The 21,576-nt window shown below is 54.7% G+C and overlaps 5 protein-coding genes across 5 annotated transcripts; 4 read left to right on the forward strand and 1 right to left on the reverse strand.

Annotated features, from left to right (window-relative positions):
* Window position 1: 1 nt before the first annotated feature.
* On the forward strand, window positions 2-1,748 carry SODALDRAFT_326091 (pectate lyase B). Its single transcript, XM_028610084.1, has 2 exons — window positions 2-927; window positions 1,072-1,748. Exons 1-2 carry the CDS (start codon window positions 418-420, stop codon window positions 1,498-1,500), a joined length of 939 nt encoding a protein of 312 aa, XP_028469712.1. The 5' UTR covers window positions 2-417; the 3' UTR covers window positions 1,501-1,748.
* A 368-nt stretch (window positions 1,749-2,116) lies between these two features.
* SODALDRAFT_266835 (glycolipid transfer protein) lies at window positions 2,117-3,067 on the reverse strand (the record flags this gene model as incomplete). The annotated part of the gene is made up of 4 exons (XM_028607515.1): window positions 2,117-2,411; window positions 2,511-2,629; window positions 2,772-2,830; window positions 2,923-3,067. The coding sequence occupies 4 exons, from the start codon at window positions 3,065-3,067 to the stop codon at window positions 2,117-2,119; spliced, it is 618 nt and encodes a 205-aa protein (XP_028469713.1).
* A 395-nt stretch (window positions 3,068-3,462) lies between these two features.
* SODALDRAFT_326093 (hypothetical protein) lies at window positions 3,463-4,950 on the forward strand. Its single transcript, XM_028610085.1, has 3 exons — window positions 3,463-3,710; window positions 3,800-3,997; window positions 4,081-4,950. Exons 1-3 carry the CDS (start codon window positions 3,568-3,570, stop codon window positions 4,697-4,699), a joined length of 960 nt encoding a protein of 319 aa, XP_028469714.1. The 5' UTR covers window positions 3,463-3,567; the 3' UTR covers window positions 4,700-4,950.
* Window positions 4,951-6,138: 1,188 nt separating this feature from the next.
* Window positions 6,139-8,887, forward strand: SODALDRAFT_318709 (phospholipase D p1; the record flags this gene model as incomplete). The annotated part of the gene is made up of 3 exons (XM_028609393.1): window positions 6,139-6,300; window positions 6,401-8,603; window positions 8,673-8,887. The coding sequence occupies 3 exons, from the start codon at window positions 6,139-6,141 to the stop codon at window positions 8,885-8,887; spliced, it is 2,580 nt and encodes an 859-aa protein (XP_028469715.1).
* A 1,908-nt stretch (window positions 8,888-10,795) lies between these two features.
* On the forward strand, window positions 10,796-21,547 carry SODALDRAFT_347045 (hypothetical protein). The gene is made up of 5 exons (XM_028613280.1): window positions 10,796-11,423; window positions 11,499-17,572; window positions 17,643-19,466; window positions 19,527-20,335; window positions 20,460-21,547. The coding sequence occupies exons 1-5, from the start codon at window positions 11,077-11,079 to the stop codon at window positions 21,363-21,365; spliced, it is 9,960 nt and encodes a 3,319-aa protein (XP_028469716.1). The 5' UTR covers window positions 10,796-11,076; the 3' UTR covers window positions 21,366-21,547.
* Window positions 21,548-21,576: the final 29 nt, after the last annotated feature.

Below are 21,576 nucleotides of genomic sequence, written 5' to 3' on the forward strand. Positions count from 1 at the left end.
AGCACGTAGTCGATCTCTAGAAAGATGGGAGAGCTCCATCCGAGAGTTCAAGGGCCGACAAAGAGTGGGATTGAATTCATTTCACTGGTGGACAATTGCCCCGGTTGTCGGTCTTGACAGAACTCAATGGATACAACAGTGGAAAAGTGATGGATATCATCCGAAGCTCTCAGCTGGTTTGCAAAAAGACGACAAGATCATGACGCGAACCGATCCTGGCCGAAGATAACCTGGTCAAAATCCTATATAAGGACGCGCTCTCTGCCTTCCTAGCGAGTTACTCGTTTTCGATTTTCCAGAAGCCTTGTCCAACATCAGATCAAGATTTCGACAATCATCTCGATCTCATTCGAATCGACTTTACCAGGACGCTCCTCCATTCCACCCACGTCGAACTCCTGTTTCTCCCAAATCATAATGGCCCGCAAGAGCGTTCTAGTCCTCCTCGCTGCCGTCAGCGCAGCCTACGCTCAATGCAGCAACGCCCAGGTAGATGAGCTCGTGGGTTACGGCGCCGACACGACCGGCGGAAGCGGCCAACCGGTGGTCGTCAGCGACTGTGGGGCGCTCGGGGATGCCCTGTCGTCGGGTGGCGTAGTTCACATCGACGGCATCATCAATGGGTGCGGCATCCTGCGAGTTCCGAGCGACACGACCGTCCAGGGCGTCGACGCGGGCTCTGGTCTCACTGGCGGCGGTTTCCGGCTGTACAATGTCGATAATGTCATCCTCCGCAATCTGCAGCTCAGCCAGGCCCCTGAGGGCGGCGACCTGATCGATATCGAGACGTCGACGAACGTCTGGGTTGACCACTGCGACCTGTTCAACGACGGCATCGTCGGCGACAAGGATCATTATGATGGTCTGCTTGATATCAAGCGTGCTTCCGACTGGATCACCGTCTCCTGGACCAAGTTCCACGACCACGTATGCCCCTCCTTTGCTTTTCATCTCCTTTTTCTCTTCTCAGCTGCCGCCCCCCTACATTGACCTACCCCTTATCCTACCTCCTGAAATGGTATCTCTCGTGAGTCGCGATGTGCTAACATGTTATCCCCCCCCCTCGTCTAGTGGAAGGGCACTCTCATCGGCCACTCCGGCAGCAACGGAGGCCAGGACGCCGGCACGATGCACGTCACATACCACCACAACAGCTTCATCAACGTCAACTCGCGGCTCCCCTCGATCCGGTTCGGCACGGGCCACATCTACAGCTCGTGCTACCTCAACAACCCGACGTCGGGCATCAACACGCGCGAGAACGCCCAGGTGCTCGTCGAGTCCAACTACTTCGAGAACACCCGGCGCGCCATCGTCACTGACCTCGATGCCAACGATCAGGGTTATGCCGTCGAGCGGGATAACATTTTCGTGGACTCCGATATTGATATCACCCAGGTGGGCAGCCTTAACGACGTGCCTTACTCGTACACCGTTGACCCGGCCGACTGTGTTTGCGGAGCCATTGAGGCCAATGGTGGCACTGGCGTCGTTGCTTAAGGGGTGTTGTGGAAGGGGACGTAACTTTTTGCTTTTCTTTTCTTCTTCTGTTTTGCCACGCCACTTCGGGTCTCCGTCTCTTGGAAGTAGTCCGGGGGATATGGCGGATCGTATCTTCTTGCACATATATTGATGGATGAAAGGATGCGGCAGTGGCCTCGTCGTTCTTATTGTCGAATGACATGTATTGTTTGATCTTGACCATAAGCTTTACGCTTTCCCTCTCTCCCATAGATTTGTTTCCCTCGACGCAGTGCCGCAACATACTGATTTGGGTATAGGCTTAAAGAGGAGCCGGTTGAGCATCTCCATTATCTGTAGAGTGACGACAGTCGGGAGGCCATGGTATGGGGAAACATTAGACCAGCCTGGTCAGATCGGACGGAGTTGAACTTCTTGAAGCATTTGTTAACTGATTACTGGAATTATAATGGGTCCGTGTTTGATTCTCTTATTAACCTGATGAATCGCTCTAGCTCTAGTCGAGATGCGCGGTCAGATGTATGTTATACGTTTCGAATCGATCGTCTCTCATCGCTTCCACGAATTGTGCGTGTCTTTCCTTTTTCTTTGTATCTCGAGCCACCCACTCCTTCTCTCTATTCTCGCGCGCCATCTACCACTTGGCATCCTTGCTGCTGAGGAAGCCCTTGAGAATTCCGACAATCTTCTCCAGGGCGACGAGGTAGACGCGGAGCTGCTCGGCAACCTTGGCAGGGTCGTCGCCGAGCTTGGAGTAAAAGTCGGCTCGGTACGGGCAGGCGCTCATGGCGGCGCTGAAGATGGGCTTGACGATGAAGCTGTGGTGGGGCTTGAGGGTGGTGCCGTAGGCGCTGCGGAAGGAGTCGGCGAGCTCCTCGGAGGGTTTGGCGACGTTCTGGCTCAGGGCGATGCAGGTGAACTCGAGGCCGCTGGGAGTTGGAAGAGAGAGGTCAGCAACGTCACCGTGGAGGAAAGACCCGAAAAAAAGAAGAAAAAAACCAAGGGGGAATGTTTGTCTTGGGGCTTACCGGGTCAGCCAGAGGAGGCCCTCGGATGCAGTGTGTTTCTTGGTCTTGATCTCATTGCGGACAAGGTCTTGGAGGTTCATGGATTCGGCGGGGGCGGCAAGGAGGCGGTCACGGATTTTCTAGAGACGGGAGAGGACCGGTTAGCGATTTGCAAACACCGGGTGAAACAGAACAGGAAAGCGAATCGTAAACATGAAGCAACAGAACATCGGCCCATTAGAATTATGGGAAAGAGGACGGAAAGAGAGGGCAGGTGCGTACCTTGACATTGCCGAGCATGTCAGACTTGACGGGGGAGAAGGCGACGGCACCGAGGACATCTGTGTTTCGTTTGTCAGAACGGTGGGTTGGGACCAAGTGAAGTGACGTTGTACTGCGTGTATCACGCGGTGGTGCAGGGGGCTGCCTGTACCAAAGATGGTTACGAGAGACTCGGTGGCGTCGAGGAACTCGGAGGTAGCAATAGCATTGTCGTTGTCAGCGTCGACGGGGACATCGACGAAGGACTTTTTGAAGGTGTCGACAATAGTGCCGCCGGGAGGAATCTGGACAGGCATGGTGGGTAGGTTTGGGATTGTTGACGGTTCGCACGAGGGTAAATGGAAAGAGGGAGTACAGAGTGGGAGATGGGAGAAACGAAGAGGATACGGGGAGATGGTTTAGGAGATGGTTAAGCTCGGGGACCTGAACCTGAGTGGTCTAACAGAAGGCTAAAGGCGGTCAAGCTTTCGGGGTCGCGAGGGGTACGGTACACAATACGTACCTGGCGGGGGTTCTAGCGCCCTGTAATGGCGGGGAAGACTTCCATGGCCAAGTGGCTTTACGTACGTGTAGTGCGAAGTGGGGTAAATTCAAGCGCCCCGCTAGATGTTTCAGGGGCTGCTGTTATGACTTGAAATTCATCGTTCGTCGTCGCACCCATTGACACAAGAATGACATGCAAAAGTCCACTACCATAACATGTACAATGACCTCGGTACGCCCGCTCCTCGCCAAGGTAGAGACATCACCCGCCTTGCTTTTTCGTCAATGAGCTCCTGAAAACGGTTCGACAGCCATGGCCATCGATACTCCGAACCAGAAGCCGTCACAATCCGATAAGACGTTTTCTCCGTCAACCGGTCGAGATGTTTACACACAACTTAACTACTACCGTGATCCCGGGGACGGGTCTGCGCCCATTCCAGTGGTCGTTGGGAGGTATGCTCGTACTCCGTAGACATCTTGAAACTCCCTTATGAATAGGAGACAAGTCCTAACTAGGGCCGGGGGCGAATGTGACATTCCAGCGGCAAGGTCTCCAATGAACGACCTACAGTTCCCGTGTCCGTGATCATTCGGGACATGACCGGAAGAGAGGACTACTACAACCTTGACAGCCACGGCTTCCAGCTAGTGCATCACGAGAGCCAGGAGAAAGACTTTGTCGACGAGCTCCGTGTCAACGGGGCGTATTACACCGAGATGGAGCAGCTGTATAAGCAAGCGTGAGCTAGCCTGGGGGGAGAGTTGACTGCAGCGCTGCATGTCCGTTTTGCTGCTAACATTTACCTGCATTGGGGGCGAATAGCACAGGCGCTACTCGTGTCGTCATCTTCGGCCACCGGGTCCGGCGCGGCCCGTCCGACTGGCACCGGCTAGGTGAAGGCAACGCGAAGAACCCCGGACCGCTGCATAGAGTACACGTGGACCAGTCCTACGCGGGTGCCGAGCTCGTGGCGCGCCAGCACTTGCCGGCCGATGAGGCCGAGACGCTCACCCGACGAGACCAAGGGAGCAGCAGAAGCAGCAGCAGCAGAAGCAGCAGCAACAGCCCTAGAAGGTGGCAGATCGTGAACGCGTGGCGACCCATCCGCACGGTGCGTAAAGACCCGTTGGCGGTGGTGGACGGTCGCAGCGTGGAAGAGACGGACTTGGCGGAGGCATCGGTGATGTACCGGGACGGCTCCTCGGGTGCTGAGCTCCTGAAGAGCCAAACGTGGGCGGTGCGGCCGGCAGGGGAGCGGCACCAGTGGTTCTTCAAAAGGGAGCAGAAACCGGATGAAGTACTGCTGATAAAGTGCTTTGACTCGTTGGAAGAGGAAGGGGTGGTACGGAGGGCGCCGCATTGCGCATTTGTTGACCCTGAAGCTGTTGATGAGCCGTCGCGAGAGAGCGTAGAGGTCAGAGCTCTCTTGTTTTACGACTGAGCGGCCAAGGGCAGCCATACAGCAAATCACCCTATCTGCAGTTATTTAACGCTACTTCTTTCCGTTTGTCCTGTTATTTTGGGCATGGCCGGAGCGAGAGAGAGAGACTTGCGTTGTCTCTGGGAGAACGCAAAGACGCGTAAAGAATGTTGAGATGCGGGAATGCTTCCGGCATCTTTCTCGAAGAGGGTCAATCGCTTTAGTGCAACCTTCGGCGATATATTAGTTCGGATCTTTAAGCCCTATTGTAAGGTCGGTCGCCTCTGTCAGGTACGGGTAGGTAAATCAAGTTGTCTGTCGCTTGTCCAACCAACACGCTCATTCTTCATTCATGCCTGGAGAAGCGGACGGATGAGAGCATGGGGTGGATTAGTCATCATTGAGGAGTGGCTGACAGCGACTGACCGTGACATCATTTTCCTGGACGCTTGTGGAAATTAGGTACTCGGTACCAAGAAGATCACGAGCCACGACCCAACCTATCCTGTCCGTCAGTTTACCCATGTCCCATGCCTCTTCCGTGTTCTGTGCCTTCTACCCCCCTTTCTTACGCTGGGCCTTCCACATCGAAAGTCTGGGCCACCGTCATCAACTATTCCGGCACTACGTGTACATGTACACGTACTGACTACGGCTCGGCACGCCATGTGAGAGCCAAACGAGCTATTCTTCCAACCTCGCCAATGCCCTTTTATCCCTCTTTTGATACCGAGGACTAGGCGTGACAGACCTCAATCCGCCGTCCTTGATGCACCGGGACAAGTCAGCAACCTGCTCTGTTCCTCTAACCAGTTCCTGGTCGTGCGTCTTCGTTACCCAAGGATACGGAGTACGAAGTAGCGTTGTCCTTCCCTTGCCGTCAGATGGTGAAGTCGAGGCATACTGTCGGCCGCCTCTAACCTCCTTGGCTGCATGCCCAGGGTAAGGGTCCTGATTTCAAGGCAGTTTATTTCCGTCCCCGTTCCGTCCCCGTTCCGTCTACGTTCCGTCTTTTGACTTAAAGTTGGCTGAAGGTGGTTTCCAGGCGCGAACTGATATATTCCAATACCTACACATACACCCACCCCACCCTTTACATGCCGAGACATACGGCTTTTGATTACCGACCTTATTTGCGTATCCTCCTTGCCCCTCCTCCGCCTCTCTTCGACTACCTCAGCTTCGGTTAGGTTGGCGTCTGAGACCACCTCTCGGAATTGTTGTTCTCGTTCACTCCTGAGAGCCCCAACTCTTGACCAAGCAGCTGTCGCACCCAAATTGCGTCCTGTCTACCTTACCAGTGTCACGCCAAGGTGGCCGTTGCCCCACTATCCGTACCTCAGTCAGAAGGATTACCTTGACCGAAATTGGCAGGGACGGGGTAAAGATAAGTTAGCGCAGCTTTGGAAAGGAACAGAAACTCACGTCGCTCGTGTCATTGTCTCCAGTAGTAGCCCACCATGACGACCAAAGCCCAGGACGACGGCGGCGGCAGTAGCTGGCGGGACAAGCTAAAGAAGCCTTTTCGAGAACTCGAAGAAAAGCTTGAGGGCACGCATCTCCACGATGCCAAGGTCTCTCTCCACCACAAGAAGCAACAGCTTGGCAAGTTCGGCAATCTAGTGAGCCCTTTTTTACGACATCATAACCCACCACCTCTGCCTCTCCTGGAATATCCTCCCCCCCTCCCGGCCCCCCTCTGACACTTATGAATTCTGCTAGTTCAATGGTAATCATCGACATGACGAGGAACACGAGCAGGCTACCGATGAGAAGCGCTCTAAGATCACCAGCGAAAACCGGTACAATTCATACTTCCCCGAGCGCGAAGGAAACCTCATCAAGTGGTACGTCGACGGACGCGACTATTTCTGGGCCGTCTCCGAGGCGCTTGAGCAGGCCAAGGAGACCATCTATATCGCCGATTGGTGGCTCTCTCCCGAGCTCTTTCTCCGTCGACCCCCATACTATAACCAGGAGTGGCGTCTCGACCAGGTTCTCAAACGCCGCGCCGAAGCGGGCGTGAAGATCTACGTTATCGTCTACCGCGAGGTGGAGGCCGCTCTCACCTGCAACTCGGCGCATACCAAGCATGCCCTCCATGGCCTCTGCCCCAAGGGCTCGCCGGGATACGGGAACATTCGGGTCATGCGGCACCCTGACCACAACGTCTTCGAGAACGCCGCAGACATGACTTTCTACTGGGCCCACCACGAGAAATTCATCGTCATCGATTACGCCACGGCCTTCATTGGCGGCCTTGACCTGTGCTTCGGCCGCTGGGACACCAGCACGCATGCCCTGGCCGATGTCCACCCCAGGGGCGTCCACAACGAGGTGTGGCCCGGCCAGGACTTCAACAACAACCGGATCATGGACTTCAAGAACGTCAACGACTGGAAGCAGAATGAGCTGACCAAGTCCCTCTACGGCCGCATGCCGTGGCACGATGTCGCCATGGGCGTTATCGGGCCCTGCGTCTACGATATCGCAGAACACTTCGTTCTGCGCTGGAACTTCATCAAGCGGGACAAGTACAAGCGCGACAATCGGTATGATTGGATCCAGATGCGTGGCCGCACTGGCGAAGACGAGGCCCTTGTCGGCGTCCAACGGCCCAAGCATCCGGTGGGAGACTATGTCCTCCACCCGCTGACGCCCCTGGAAACAAAGAATCTCGACAATCGCGGGACGATTCGTGCCCAAATCGTGCGGTCCAGCGACGATTGGTCCTCCGGTATTCTCCTGGACCACTCCATCCAAAACGCCTACGCCAAAGCGATCCTAGAAGCCGAACACTATGTCTATATCGAGAACCAGTTCTTCATCACAGCCACTGGTGACCAGCAGTCCCCGATTAATAACACCATCGGCAGGGCCATTGTGCAGGCGATTGTCCGCGCAGCCAAAGAGGGTCGAAAGTTTCGCATCATCGTCTTGATCCCGGCCGTACCCGGGTTTGCGGGCGATCTCCGGGAAGATGCCGCCACGGCTACCCGGGCCATCATGGACTATCAATACAAGTCCATCTGCCGCGGGGAGCACTCCATTTTCGAACAGATCAGAGCGCAAGAAGTCGACCCCACCCAGTACATCTTCTTCTTCAACCTCCGAAACTACGACCGTCTCAGCCGAGTTCCTGCCCTCGCCGAGCAGGAAAAGAAAACCGAGGTGCCGTACCAGAAGGTCCAGCGAGCCGAAGCCGAGGAGATCATGGCGAGTGGGATCCACGGCACAAGGGAAATGGAGAGTCCCACGCACCGCGACCGCCATATGGGCAGCTGGCGTGACCAGGACCCCGTCCTCCCCACGCCGGACCGAGAGGAGGCCCAGGAAGCGAAAAAGAGGTTCGAGGCCGCCATGCCCGAGGATAGGATCGAATCCGAGCCGTCTCTTGCCCACCACGCCATGTCCGGCAACCTGCGATCGCTGATGGACGAGCCCTGGGATGACGACAATCTCGAGTCCGAAGTCCAGAACTGGGTCCAGGAGGAGCTCTACATCCACTCGAAGCTGCTCATTGCGGATGACCGCCTTGTGATCTGCGGGTCCAGCAACCTCAACGACCGGTCGCAGCTAGGGCGCCACGACAGCGAGCTGAGCATCGTCATGGAAGACACCAAGACGATCACCAGCGTCATGGACGGGCAGCCGTTCGAGGCCGGGTGGCACGCCGCGACGCTGCGGCGGTACCTCTGGCGCGAGCACCTGGGGTTGTTGCCGGCGCAGCCGGTGGATGCCACGGGTGACCAGAACGCGCAGCCGCCCGGGGAGACGTCGCCCAACGACCCGAAGGACCAGGACGAGAGCTGGGATTTCGTGGCCGATCCCCTGGGAGAGGATGTGTGGGACATGTGGATCGGGAATGCGACGAAGAACACGGAGCTCTACAGGCACCTCTTCCACGCCGACCCGGATGACCATGGTAAGTTGCCTTGACGAACCCTCGTGCATGTCCATGTCATGCTACTGAACTAATACAACCGCCCGCCAGTCAAAAATTTCGACGATTACGACCGCTACCTCCCTCCCGTTGGCGTCAAGAGGGGTCACATTTTCGACCAGTTCATGCCGGCTGAAGATGCGCGTCGCAAGATTGGCCAGATTAAAGGTCATCTCGTCCGGATGCCGCTTGACTTTTTGAAGGACGCGGAGATGGCAGAGTATGGGTTGCAGGTGAACCAGTTTACGGAAAGCATCTACACGTAGATTAGATGGCGAGTTGGGGATAATCTCAGGGGAAAAGGGGTTGGCGGTGCGACGCTGGGAATGTCGGGGTATATGAGGGCGTTGGTTGGGTGAAGGGAGTTTGTTGGTTTCGATATTTTACGTCCTGATACCTAATTAGCAAGAGGCGAGTTGACCCGTCAAGACAAGTGTTTATACTGTTCATCGTTTAAGCAAACGAAGAGGAGGCGACTGCCGTCTGTCTGAAAACCATCGGAATATAAACATGTTGTTGCTATTCTCCTCTTTGCGTAGGGCGGGTGATCAGTCAGGGAGGGACGGGTGATAAGGGAGATTTAGGGTCTACGGACCACTAACAAGACGGCATCATCAGGGGGTTTACAGTGCTGGGAAGTGCTGGGAGTACCTGTGACTCCCCGAGTCAGTGGTGCGTCTAGCGGAAGCCGAGTGGGGGAAAGTGGGACTGGGAGGTCCAGACCCACATAAACGAACTTAAGGGCGGAACTTGGCAACATTGCACTGCGAAGTCAGTCCCGTCTTCTAGTGGTTAGGATTTGACTCTTATACTTATTGGGTTATGCCTAATGAATATGCTAAGATATGTCAAGAGTGAGTCACGTCGCGCACAAGCCAAGTTTCCCAAAAGGGCAATCAAGCTAACGGCGATACAGCGCGAGTTCAAACCTCGCCGGGACTAGCTTGTTCTCCTTTTTTTTTTTTTTACTTTTTTTTTTTTACTCTTCTCCTATTCAAGATACACTTCTACTCGTCTTCGACTTTGGAGACGCTTCTACGAGATCGTAAAACAGAACGAGGAATCTACCTGTACTTGGACGTCCCTAGGCTCTAGTTTATGGCCCCTCCGGCTCCGAGCCGGCCCCGACAGCGGGTACCAGAGATACGGAACCTGGCTCCTCACGTCCCATGTCATTCGGGTCGTGCCGCGCACCTAACTTGGCTACCCGACCTATGAGTGATAGAGAGATGCAATTAGTCAAATGTTGTTGAAGATGATGATCCGAATACAATTATATCTCGGCGAAACATAGAACGGCAGATGGAACCTACGGTACCTAGGTTATCAAAGTCTAGGTACCTTATTACCTTGGTGATACAAGCACCATCAATGATGGACAGGAGCGACCCATTAATGGCCTGCCCGAATCGCTGATAAGATGCACGTCCCCTTCCAGGTCCCCTCCCATGGAAATCCCTTCCCAAATCACATGAAGCCCAAGACCTCTGACCCTGGACCCTGGACCCTGTCTCAAGCTGTCAAGTGCTTCGTAATTAATCCTAAAATTTTATTTCCTCCTCAGCTCCGGATTTAATGTTGTCAGACAGTCTTCTACGCTCTCAATCGTCTAGTGTCATTCATCCAGGCAGGCACCTAATGACGGAGTCAAACGGAGTCCTACAGACCGGTGTCAATCTTGCTACCACGGACATGCCTATGACATCTGAAGGCCACCGATTCAGATTACGGGCCTGTTCTTGCTCGGCCCTTTATTCCACTTCATGCATGCATGCACATGCACCATAGTAGGATCAACAACATATCTGCTAAGCCCTCGTTGACTACATCTTATATGCCTTCTCCTTCTCTGCCTTTCGTCCTATCAAAGAAGAAAGAACAGTAAAGTTAGGTAGGTAAGTAATAACAGTAACAGATGTTCTCGTCTCGTTGGTTGACCATGGCTGACCACTATAGGACGAGAGAACATTCACTACCCACTGCCTATGCGGGAGGCCTACTATTTACCTGCAGATTAGAACAAGATCGTCACGACTACTAGAGTCTGGCGATAGCGAATCGTGCCCACCAGCGGGGAAGATTAGAAAGGTGCTGTCCTTATAGGCAGGCATGCTTCTTGCTTCAGCTCTTTCCTTCCACTCATCTCTTTCCTGCACCTGCCTGCTTTGCCTTACGACTAGTCACCCAAGGTACCTTATGAGGTCTGAGACTGAAAGCTTTTTCTTCCTGAAAGCTTTTTCTCCCTGAAAGCCTCTTCTCTTCCACCTTTTTTCCCCCCTCCTCTCACCTCGATTTCTTCTCTCATCTCCCTACAAATCAGCCTTCTATCCTAGCTTTTTCTGTCCTCCACTATCTTGTTTACCTTGTCTCATCTGAGTCTACCGCTCTTCTTCTCTGCTCTGCACCTTCCTTGCCCTTACCACCAGCACCTGAGGCCCCCCGGGGGAATAGAGCGATGGATGCCAGCGCAACCAAGCTCCTCGAAGCCGTCTTCGAGCATCTCGTTCTACCACCCCAGTTGCCTGGTGCTTTTGACGGCAACGATACTGCCCTGACACGGAATTTGGGAGAACGCCTTCAAGCAGCCTGTGCCTCCCTTCGCCATGCGGGAGACACGAGAGTCTGGGATACCGTCGAAGTCTCCTTGAAAGCCACTCGGTCGCTGAACCACAATGCGCTAGCCAGTGGTGATATACGGATACTTCACGCCCTCAGTCTTCTCACACATGATGGTGCCGTAGAGTGGCTCGCTGTTCATGTCATCCAACAGAATGCTGCGATTCTCATTCATCGGGCCCCAAGGTAGGCCGCACACACATCATCCCCCAGCTGTTGCCCGAAGCCTTTTTCATCTGACTCTGACCCCGTTTTCATTAGCAATGACTGCATCGTTTTCGAGGCTTTCCGGGTTGCAGCCCCGGCTCCTACAGTTCTCGAGGCCAACCATGCCCTCGTACGGACTTTCCCCGACCGTGCAGTGGCCATACCCCCAGGCACCTTCTCGGACGGCACCTTCATGGACACTTTGATCCAGTTTCTCGAACAAGCCAGTTCCGAGTCGTTCGACCGGTTTGCCTCGCGAGCAATGAAAGGAGGAAAGTCCGTCGTCGAATCTCGCGATTTTGCCAACCCAGCCCTCATTAGCGAGATGCTCATGTCCCTGCTGGAGGGAATGGGCCAGCCCGTCGATGATCGTATCCATAAAATATGCAAAAAGGTTCGGGACGACGTCGTCCTGGCCTCTGCAGAGATTCCATGGAGGCGATCGCCCTACTGGCTCGTGCTCCGCGTTGCCCTCTGTCGACTCCTCGCTACCCTGCTCAGCCACAGCGACGGTCGCGTGGCCCGGGTATACTTCAAGTTCATCATGTGCCGCGTGTTGGCTGACTTCCTCAATGAGTCCGTTGGTCTTCTGCATCCCGAAAAGATCCTTATGCTTCAGGCAAAGCTTTGCCGCCGCCTTGCCAAATTGGATTCGGAGAGGTCGTCTGCTTCTGGACCGCTTCGCGCGTCATACGATGACTTTTTCACAGCCACATCTGTCTATTTCGAGGGCATTGTCGAAAAGACCAGGAAGATGATTTCCTCTGCGTGGGAGAATCACAAACAAAAGACCATCCGTCATATTCCGCCCCTCCCACTCCGCGCTCCTGACAGTGACCTGGTCTTGAGCCTACCCTACAGTGGTGCGCATCTCCAGCGTCTGGCATCGCAGGGTACCGCCGCACCCACCCACAAGGTGACCCTCGATATGCCGTCTTTGGGAGAAGGCACCGTCTCTCAAGTCAACCATTTGGCGACCAAGTACTCCGCGCTTATTGACTTCGAGTCCACGGTGATTACGGAAAAGGATGACGCGTCCGTGGTCTTTGCCGAGAAGAAATGCGAAAAACTCGCAGAATCCATCCAAAAGTATCTTCTGGAGGTTGACACGGCATACAACGATGACGCGACACTCATGAGTGCCTACCTTCTCAAACTATTTGAGCTCTGGGTAGCCATGGACCAAGCTGCCACCACAGCATGCCCCCTCCTTTGCCAGTATCACCCAATCTTCGTACCGGCCGCCTTGGACGTACTCTGCCTGGCCACTGCAGATGAAATGTGCCGTCTTAGAGACGTTCAGACATACCTCGCCAGCCGTATTGAGTCTTGCAGCACGAGCCATAACACCATCCTCAGCGACCCGAAGAGTCGGATGGCCTTCCCTATGCAGTACGTTCACTCGACCCAGCATGGCAAGGACATCGAGACTTTAGGCCATACCATAGACTCGGCCTCCATGAGATCAGCCGATGCAAAGCATTCCGAGCTGAGCGACCTCACGGACCAGTATAATCAGCTCACAGAGGACATCCGCGTTGGCGTCTGCACCTGCACCTTCTATGCTAACGGCGGGAGGGACGTCCGAGGCTGCACCAAATGCTGGAAATGGCGCAGCCGGAAGAAGCTGAAGATCACCGCGCACGAGGACTTTCTCCCGCCATCCACAAAGAAGGCCAAAGCCCACCGGGCTGCCGTTCTCTTCGAGCTCGCCATTCCAGCATACTTGGCCGGGTACCGCATGGCAACGTGGAAACTACAAATTCTGGGATGCCGAGATGTCCTTGACCGCAGAGGTAATAAGCCTGTACTGCTGCTGAACGCGTTTGGCCAGCTTAGGTCTTTCTGGGATCAACGCAGCAACCGTCTGTCACTCACTCTTGGGTCAGAGACCAAGTCGTTTCTCCAGACTCATTACAAAGAACAGAAGCTTCCAACAACCTTGGGAGCAATCTCTTTGCCATTCGGACCCAAATTCTCTTATTACGATTCGGGATCCGGCGTCTGGGCTTCTGAGCTTCTTGGTGTGCCTTGGTACCAGCACTTGCTGGGAACTTGGCTACCCCGGGGTATCTCCGATCCCTATGAGAACTCCGCTCTTGCCATGCAGAGAGACGTGTACGCCCCTACGTCGTACGAAATTGCCGCAGATGAACATGACGTGCCCTCTGATATGTCTTGCCACGAGTTCAACGCCTTTCGCCGAGCCGTCTCTGCGAGAGGCCGACGATGGCTGGTACTCCTCGTCGAACTCGGCGCAACCAATATCAACTTCAGCAGCGAGACCACCATGGCACTATTTCATAGGCTGTCCCTCCAAGCGGGCCCAGCCGTACAGGAAGGCGGAGTACTTCGCGAGGCCCATGTAGTGTTCCGGGACCCTACTTTTTGTGCAAGGCTCTGTGGCACGCTTCACTGCCGGCTGGACGCCCTGGTCTCGAGCTGGCGCGAGGTGTATTGTATGAGCACGATCATCACCCTGAGCCTACGGCTCTACTATCTCTGCCCTGCCGTCTTCCAAGAGACGGCATATGGATTGCTTTCCAGGACCCGACAAATTACCGCCGATTGGCTTACCCACCTTCGAAGCGAGGTCAGGTTGAACAACGACGCCGAAGCGGTACGCAAAGCAGCGACCTATGCGTTCTGGGCCGCCTTGCTCTGTCGGCAGACCTTTGCTATCTATCACCATGCAACTGATGATCAGGCTGATCTAGATAGCACTGACTTGCTTTGTTTCTTTCGTGCATCTATTGCTCTCCAAGAAAATCTCCTCGTCAATCTCCAGGAGCTCGCCCCGACCCTCAGACAGATGCTCATCAGGGACCTTTCTACGTCCCATGCCATGCGACGTCGGATCAGCAAATGGTTTAGTACGGGCTACGCGGCTCTTGAAGACGCCATCAACGAGACTTGGACCGACGTTGGAGGGTTAAGCAAACGGTCGTTCGGTTTGTGGCAGCCGGCATCTTACATGCCATGTGATAGCTGGTGGCGCGTCTCGCGGACGCAGAAGACGAAGTTCGCAGCTTCACAAGCCGTCCACTATCACCTTCTGCAGGGACACCTCCTCGTGGACGGGAAGCCCCTTGGGAGGCTTCCTCTGCAGATGAGGGAGGATCCCGGCATCCAGGAGCTGTTTCCAAGTCAGCATTTACTCACACGATCGTCAAACCTGGCAGGGATGGAGTATCAGCTTGTCAACAGCGTCTTCGGTCACCAGATCCATTTCGGTTTCAGGGACAACCAGGTCGTTGTGCGGGCAGTGTACAAAGGTTCCATTCTCGAACTTGTTCCCCGTACGAATTTTGGCAATGGACTGAAGGGGCCGCAGCGGGACCTGGACCTGCCCTCCGGGCTCGTGGATGACTGCGTGCATTGGCTCAATCTCCAGACGGGCAAGCTCGAGATGCGACGAAAACCGCGGGTATGGGCGCAGAGGCCGGGAAACTGGGTCCTTGACGTACGCAAGCGTCTGGCCGTGAGAAACCAGAGCAGCAGAACTCGGGGTTTCCGAGGAATGGGGCCTGCCATACTCAAGACTGAAAAGTTGGGATCCTACCTCGTTGAGCCCCGTTCAGGGGTCGGAAAACAAATCGCCGACATCTTCCGAGACTTTGAAGACACCGACAAATTGACGATTTACCAAACACCACAAGGCCGGCTGTCGGTGGAGATGAAGCGCCTCGAAATTCGCTTCCATGTCAATAACCAAAAGCGGCTCCAATGTTCCGAGCTCAAGTCCGAGATTGCAGAGAATCAGGACGCCGGTACCTTCTACGGCCTCACGAGTAAGCTTGTGTTACAGAACGTCGCGAACGCTCTCCGTCGAAGCATTCTTGTTCCCATTGGCCCCGAGTTCTTCTGGAAGAAGCAAGGGATGCATGTCGCGGTCAGAGTCGCAAACAATGGCTCATATGCCCGTTTTTCCGTCGACGAAGTCCTAGGCCGACTCAGATGCGCTCCTGAGCCACTTCATTTGTACCTCAAGGCACTTTTGCACGCTGTCACATCCTTTCCACTTCCCGATGGGCTCACTGGACGTACGGGAACGGAAGAAGCTTTTCACTGCCTGAGGTCGGCTTCCAGTCAACCATGGACACCCTTGAACATCGGACCCCGAAGCATGTTGACCAGGCTGCAGTCACTGTCGCCGAAAAGAGTATATTACCCAGCGGGCTCAAAGATCTACCAGAAGGTGGCATGGAATGATCGCCTCACGGCCACTGTGCAACACGAAGGCCTGGCCAGTCTTGCATCCAGCATCCTCGAACAGTCACGAAGGCTGGACGTTTTCCGAATGACGACCGGCGTTCCGACACAAGCCCCTGACACCCCAAGACCCGAAGATAAACACGCAGATAATCACTTGGTTCTTCGTGGTCTCATCCGGCGACAGATCTATGAGCGAATCAATTCCCCCTCGGAACATGACATCCTCGTCAAAGCTGCACAAGTTACGGTCTACGCTCCTGAAGATCGCGCGTGCGCATCGAAGCAGAGTTGTCAAGTGTACCAGACGGTGAAAGCATTGGGGGCAAACGCCGGAGTAACGCCCTCGCTGCCAAAGTTGACACCTCTTTTGCAGACATGGAACACCATCGGCGGTTTCAGTCACGGCTTGCCCGCTGTGGACATTCCCCTGCTTCTAGATGGCGACATTTCGGTTATTTGGCCCCCTCTGGTTCAGTCATGCAGACAACTGGGCATCCGGGACAGCCGTAGCAGTGTCGTGTTCCGGCTTGCGTTCCTGGCGTACGGAGAGAAGACCGACATGGGGCTTGTACGTTGGCTCGTGGAGCTCTCCCAAAACGCCCGTCTGCGTGACATTGAACCACCGGAGCATCCCACATTGAACGGATTCCGCCCCTTTGAGGAGCCTTGCGTGGATTCTCTGAGGGCGTTATTGTTGATCGAACAGATGGACCGGAATAACCACAATCTTCCCACGGCCAAAAAGGGGAAGAAAAGTGAAGCCCGCAAAAAGTACGTATCCAAAATGGGCGATGAAGCATCCGAGATTGCGTCTCTTCTCGTTGATAAGTGGCCTCAAGTGCCTCGTTCGGCCAACGACTTTGAGAGGCTACTCAAGGATCAGTCGCTCGGGTGCTTTATTGACCATCAGATAGCCTGGACTTTCTTGAGCGTCGAACTGCAAAGGTTGTTGAATAATTTGGATCTGAGCCGATACTTGCAGCAACTTGAGACGACAGTGGAAGAGGTGTTGAACGAGCAGGGTGGAGAAGTGAATTTGGTGCGGTGCGATATCTGGTCCTCGAAACCAACCATCTTGAAAGCGCCAACTACAGCGCTTACGCTGCCGCATGATATTCCTTCTTTCATGATACCGCGACTCACGGCCGACTTGACGCTAAAGTCGTACGATCAACCGATCAGGCATTCTGTCCTCCTCACTCCTCGCCCAGAAGATATGCAACTTCAGTCGCACCAACCGGGTCATTGGGGGGATGGGGATGTTCACAAAGCCCTCTCGTCACTTCCTCCAGAGTTGTCCATTCTCAGGGGGATTGTGGACGGATTTTCTTCTTCGGCAAATCCCACGAGGAAACAATACGGGAAGGACTTGCAGGAGTCGCTCTTGGCCCTGATTCGCGATCGCATGACACCTCGGCCGCTAGAGAAAGCTCTCCCTTTTTTGGTCAATACGGAGGTTGATATAGCCATGGCTCGCAAAGCCTTGCGCGACCACAGCGAAAGCATCCAGAAAGCGCTGTCCCGTGGCAGTGGTGGTTTTGGTTGGCTCAGCGCGGGTAACCTTTGGCCCTGTCTCTCCCCAGTCGCACTCCTAGAGCAGCTTCGCAATGACACCACGCCGTATCTGGGACCTGGTATGAAGGAGGCTTTGGTGACTTACGGGTTCCTTGTCACGAAACTACAGCGTCTTATTCGAATGAGGGATGCACAGCTCTGCCACAATAGCAAGCGTTTCCTCGAAGAACAACGCCATGAGGGCCACTCGAACTGGAATCCTGCCGACCATCCGGAGTGGCTTCTCCTAGAGATTGACAATGACATTCTCATACGAAAACCTCAGGTTGATGTAGCGAGGGCCATCATATCGCCAGCATCGGGGAACAATTCTGTGCTTCAGATGAACATGGGTCAAGGTGCGTTGAAATGGGCGCCTCCCCTCTTCTGGTTCTGGTTTTTACAGATCTAAACTGACCTTTATTCCAGGAAAAACGTCTTGCATCATGCCCATGGCAGTCGTAATGCTTGCGGACAAGACTCAACTTTGTCGGCTTATTGTCCCAAGGGCTCTGCTTTTGCAGACGGCCCAGGTCATTCAGAGCCGTCTCGGTGGCCTTGTTGGACGTGTCGTCCGGCATATCCCATATTCACGTCGGTCTTCTTCCCAACCGGACGTCCTAAACCTTTACCAGACCATCCATCGGGATACTCTCGGCTCTGGGGGCGTCATGCTTTGTCTTCCTGAGCATATCATGTCATTCAAGCTGAGCGGCCTACAGCTTCTAGCCGACCGTCGCCTAGAAGCCGCCACGAAAATGGTCGAAATCCAAAGATGGTTGAATGCGTCGTGCCGCGATGTTCTCGACGAGTCCGACTTTACTCTGTCTGCGAAGACCCAACTGATCTATCCTAGCGGACCCCAAACCGCGGTCGATGGTCATCCTCACCGTTGGCTAGTGATTGAGGAGGTCTTGTCTCTCGTCGAAGGCCACACATCCCTTCTCCGGTCACGGTTTCCCCGTGGCATCGAGGTTGTGCGGCGACATCAGGGTTATCCCATTATCCATTTCCTTCACACTGCAGCTGAGGATGCCCTCAACGATCTACTAGTGGCTGATGTTTGCGCGGGTCGCTTGTCTGGGGTTCAGCTCAAGAATACGGATTCGGAGGCGGCCAGGAAGATCATTGAGACGATCATTGTCGGCGTTGATGTTCCCGAGGCTACCTGGATAGAGGCCGCCGAGTCATTGACTGACGACGTCTTTGGGCTGAAAAATCTTTATCTTCTCCGAGGTCTGATCTCTCAGCGCATCTTGCTCCTTTGCCTGAAGAAGCGTTGGAACGTCCAGTACGGCCTTCATCCCGACCGAGCCCCCATTGCCGTGCCGTTTGAGGCCAAAGGAATCCCCTCTCAGACCGCGGAGTACGGCCATCCTGACACGGCGCTTGTGTTGACATGCCTCGCCTTCTACCAAACCGGCGTCACCAAGGGTCAAATCTCACAAAGCCTGCAGCATGTCATCAAATCGGACGACCCGGCTGCGCGATACGAACGGTGGATAAACGGGTCCGACACCTTACCCGTCACGCTTCGCCATTGGCATCTCGTCAACGCCGACGACGAGGCCCAGGTAGATGAGCTGTGGCAGCATTTGCGGTTCGACAGAATTGTTTTGAATCACTACATGAACAACTTTGTTTTTCCTGCCCACGCGAAGCAGTTCAGCATCAAGCTCCAGGCTTCGGGCTGGGACATCCCGCTGTTCAGCACAGGGCCGCGACGAGCTCTGACGACGGGCTTTAGCGGTACGAATGACAACAAGGGGATGCTGCCCCAGAACATCAAACAGGACGACTTGCCGAGCCTGCTTCAGACCAACGCCGAAGTTCTTAGCTCCCTCTTGGAGCCGCGAAACAGCAGGTGCATTCAAGCCGTCGACAGGGACGGCCGCCATCTGACGGAGAAAGGGCTTCTGGAGCTTCTCCACAAGGAGAAAATACGCATCCTCATAGACGCTGGTGCCCACATTCTCGAGCAAAAAAACGAAGACCTCGCGCAGCAATGGCTTGATATCGATACTGAAGCGCAAGGGGCCGTGTACTTGGGCCGCAACAGTCAGATTATGGTCCGGGCTCGTTATCAGAAAGGGGCATTGCCTCTTCTAGCAAGTCCCTTTGCCGACAGTCTTGAGACGTGTGTTGTTTATATCGACGAGGCACACACGCGGGGCACTGATCTGAAACTTCCTCCCAACGCAAGGGGCGCTGTCACCCTCGGCTTGGGGCAGACAAAAGATCAAACGGTGCAAGGTGGGTGATATACTCCGTCTCGTCTAACTGTGGCCACCAGAACTAACTCGGAAGCTGTAGCTGCGATGAGATTGAGACAGCTGGGTTCGACCCAGTCAGTAGCCTTCGTGGCGCCTCCAGAGGTTTATCGGAGCGTGCTCGACTTGCGGCCTAGCAAAGGGAACATGAATCCCATGTCGTCGCCGAACCTCAAGCGCCCGCCGCCTGTGACTTCGGTTGACGTGGTCCGGTGGTTACTGGAACAGAGCTGCCAGGCAAATGAGCACATGATGTCCCTGCATATCGCACAGGGCTTTGACTTTTGCCGACGTACTAACGCGCTGTGGAAGCACTCCATGTTCCTCGCGGATGGCCAGGATCGAGCAAAGCTGCTGGACGTGATCCGGCAACGAGAAGAACAAACGCTGGAACAGCTATACGGCCCCAAGCATAGGATGCCGGCTTCTTCGTCAACCGGCGAGCCACAGTCGATACAGGCTGACTTTCCCCGGCTGCAGGCTTTCGTCACCAACCTGCTGCAGCAGAAGCGGGCTTTGCTCTCCGACGGCAGGGTTGCCCACTCGTCGGCTTTTGAGGAGGTGGAGCAGGAGCGGGAAGTTGAGTTCGAAGTCGAACAGGTCCGTGAGAATCAGAAGCCGGTCTCCTTCTTGCCTCATGTATTCCCCGGCCTCAGTGATTCGCTGAAAGGCTTCGTCAAAACGGGCTTCTTGGACTCCAATGGGTCCTTTGTTCAGGCGTTTGAGTACCTGGGAGATACGAAGATCGGGCGCAAGTTTGGAGTCGAGAAAACGTCGTCGAGACTCTTTGTAACGCAAGAGTTTTGCAAAACAATTATCCCCGACAAATCCAGGACCGAAAGGAGCATCATGGTACGTTCCACCCTTTTTTGCCTCTTCTCCTTTTTGTCTTGGTTTTCTGTTTCTCCCTCCAAAAACAAAGCATCAGTTTGTGGTAGTCACTCTATAAGCTAACATGTAAACCCTCACCTCACAGCGACCGGTGGAATGGATTCTGTGGAGTCCTGTGTTCGAGATAGCCGTCGTAGTGATTCCGGAAGAAGCCGAGCTCCTTCTGCCCCGTCTCCGGAGAATGGAGAAGCCGCAAGTGTGGCTGTTGAGCTACGCCGCGCCGGTTACCAAGTCGATGCGAATCTTCAACAGTTTCGGCTACTTCATAGTCCCTTCCGGGAAGAGGAAGTTCAAGTTCCCAAGTTGGCTCGGCATCGAGGTTGGTGTCCTCGCCGGTCGACTGTACTTCGACTACAGCGAGTATGGACCCCTCCTCACTTGGTTGGGCGTTAGCCAGGGGGAAGACGGGGGGAGCACCGAGTCTACGTCGAGTGACGACACGAGCGTGGTTGAGTCAGAGTCGGCGAGCTCCACGGCCTCCACATCGTCCACGTTGCTATCGCCTTGCGGCCTTGCTATCAAAGAGCCGCTCAAGTTTCTGTTGGAGTGGCTGACGCATCGTCGTCAAACGGACGACATTATGCACACACCCATGGGCTTTATATGCCAGCGCCGACGGCTGCCAGAGGACCACACCTTCTTTTCCACGACGGCGAACTCGCAGGACTTTGGGGCACAGGCTCTTTCTCGCGGCCCTACCGATAACACGAACGATGACGATGAAGAGGACAGTGACGACGAGAGTGACTGGGACCACCTGGATCACAATGACATTGTCGGTATTGGCCAACATGAAACAGCTGGTGAGGAAGGTTTTGTGGGCGTGGAGAAGGACGTTGAGAACATGAAGGATCTTGTGCATAAGTTTAGCGGTGTGCAGCTGGATGGAGCGGACGCTTCTTCTGATGTCCCACGCACAGTCTGGGATGAGCCCTCGAGTTCGACTTCCTGGGGCTCTGGAGCTGGAGATTCGGGCTCTGCGAGCAAATGATGTCGCGGTGCCGGGGGGGGGAAGGGGGTTGGCGAGTGCTCTGCCAAGTTGAGGGTCACGGAATTTATTTTGGGGGTGTCTACGTTGTATGTTGCTTTGTTAGGGAGTGGTTCCCAGGGTAAGTTGAGGCAGATCAGTATAGGAGCTGCGAGTCAACGGTAATATCTAATGTCTAATTCTTCATGATATCGGTGTGACATTCGAGGCGAAG

Source organism: Sodiomyces alkalinus (genome assembly GCF_003711515.1).
Source record: "Sodiomyces alkalinus F11 unplaced genomic scaffold SODALscaffold_1, whole genome shotgun sequence".
Lineage (NCBI taxonomy): Eukaryota > Fungi > Ascomycota > Sordariomycetes > Glomerellales > Plectosphaerellaceae > Sodiomyces > Sodiomyces alkalinus.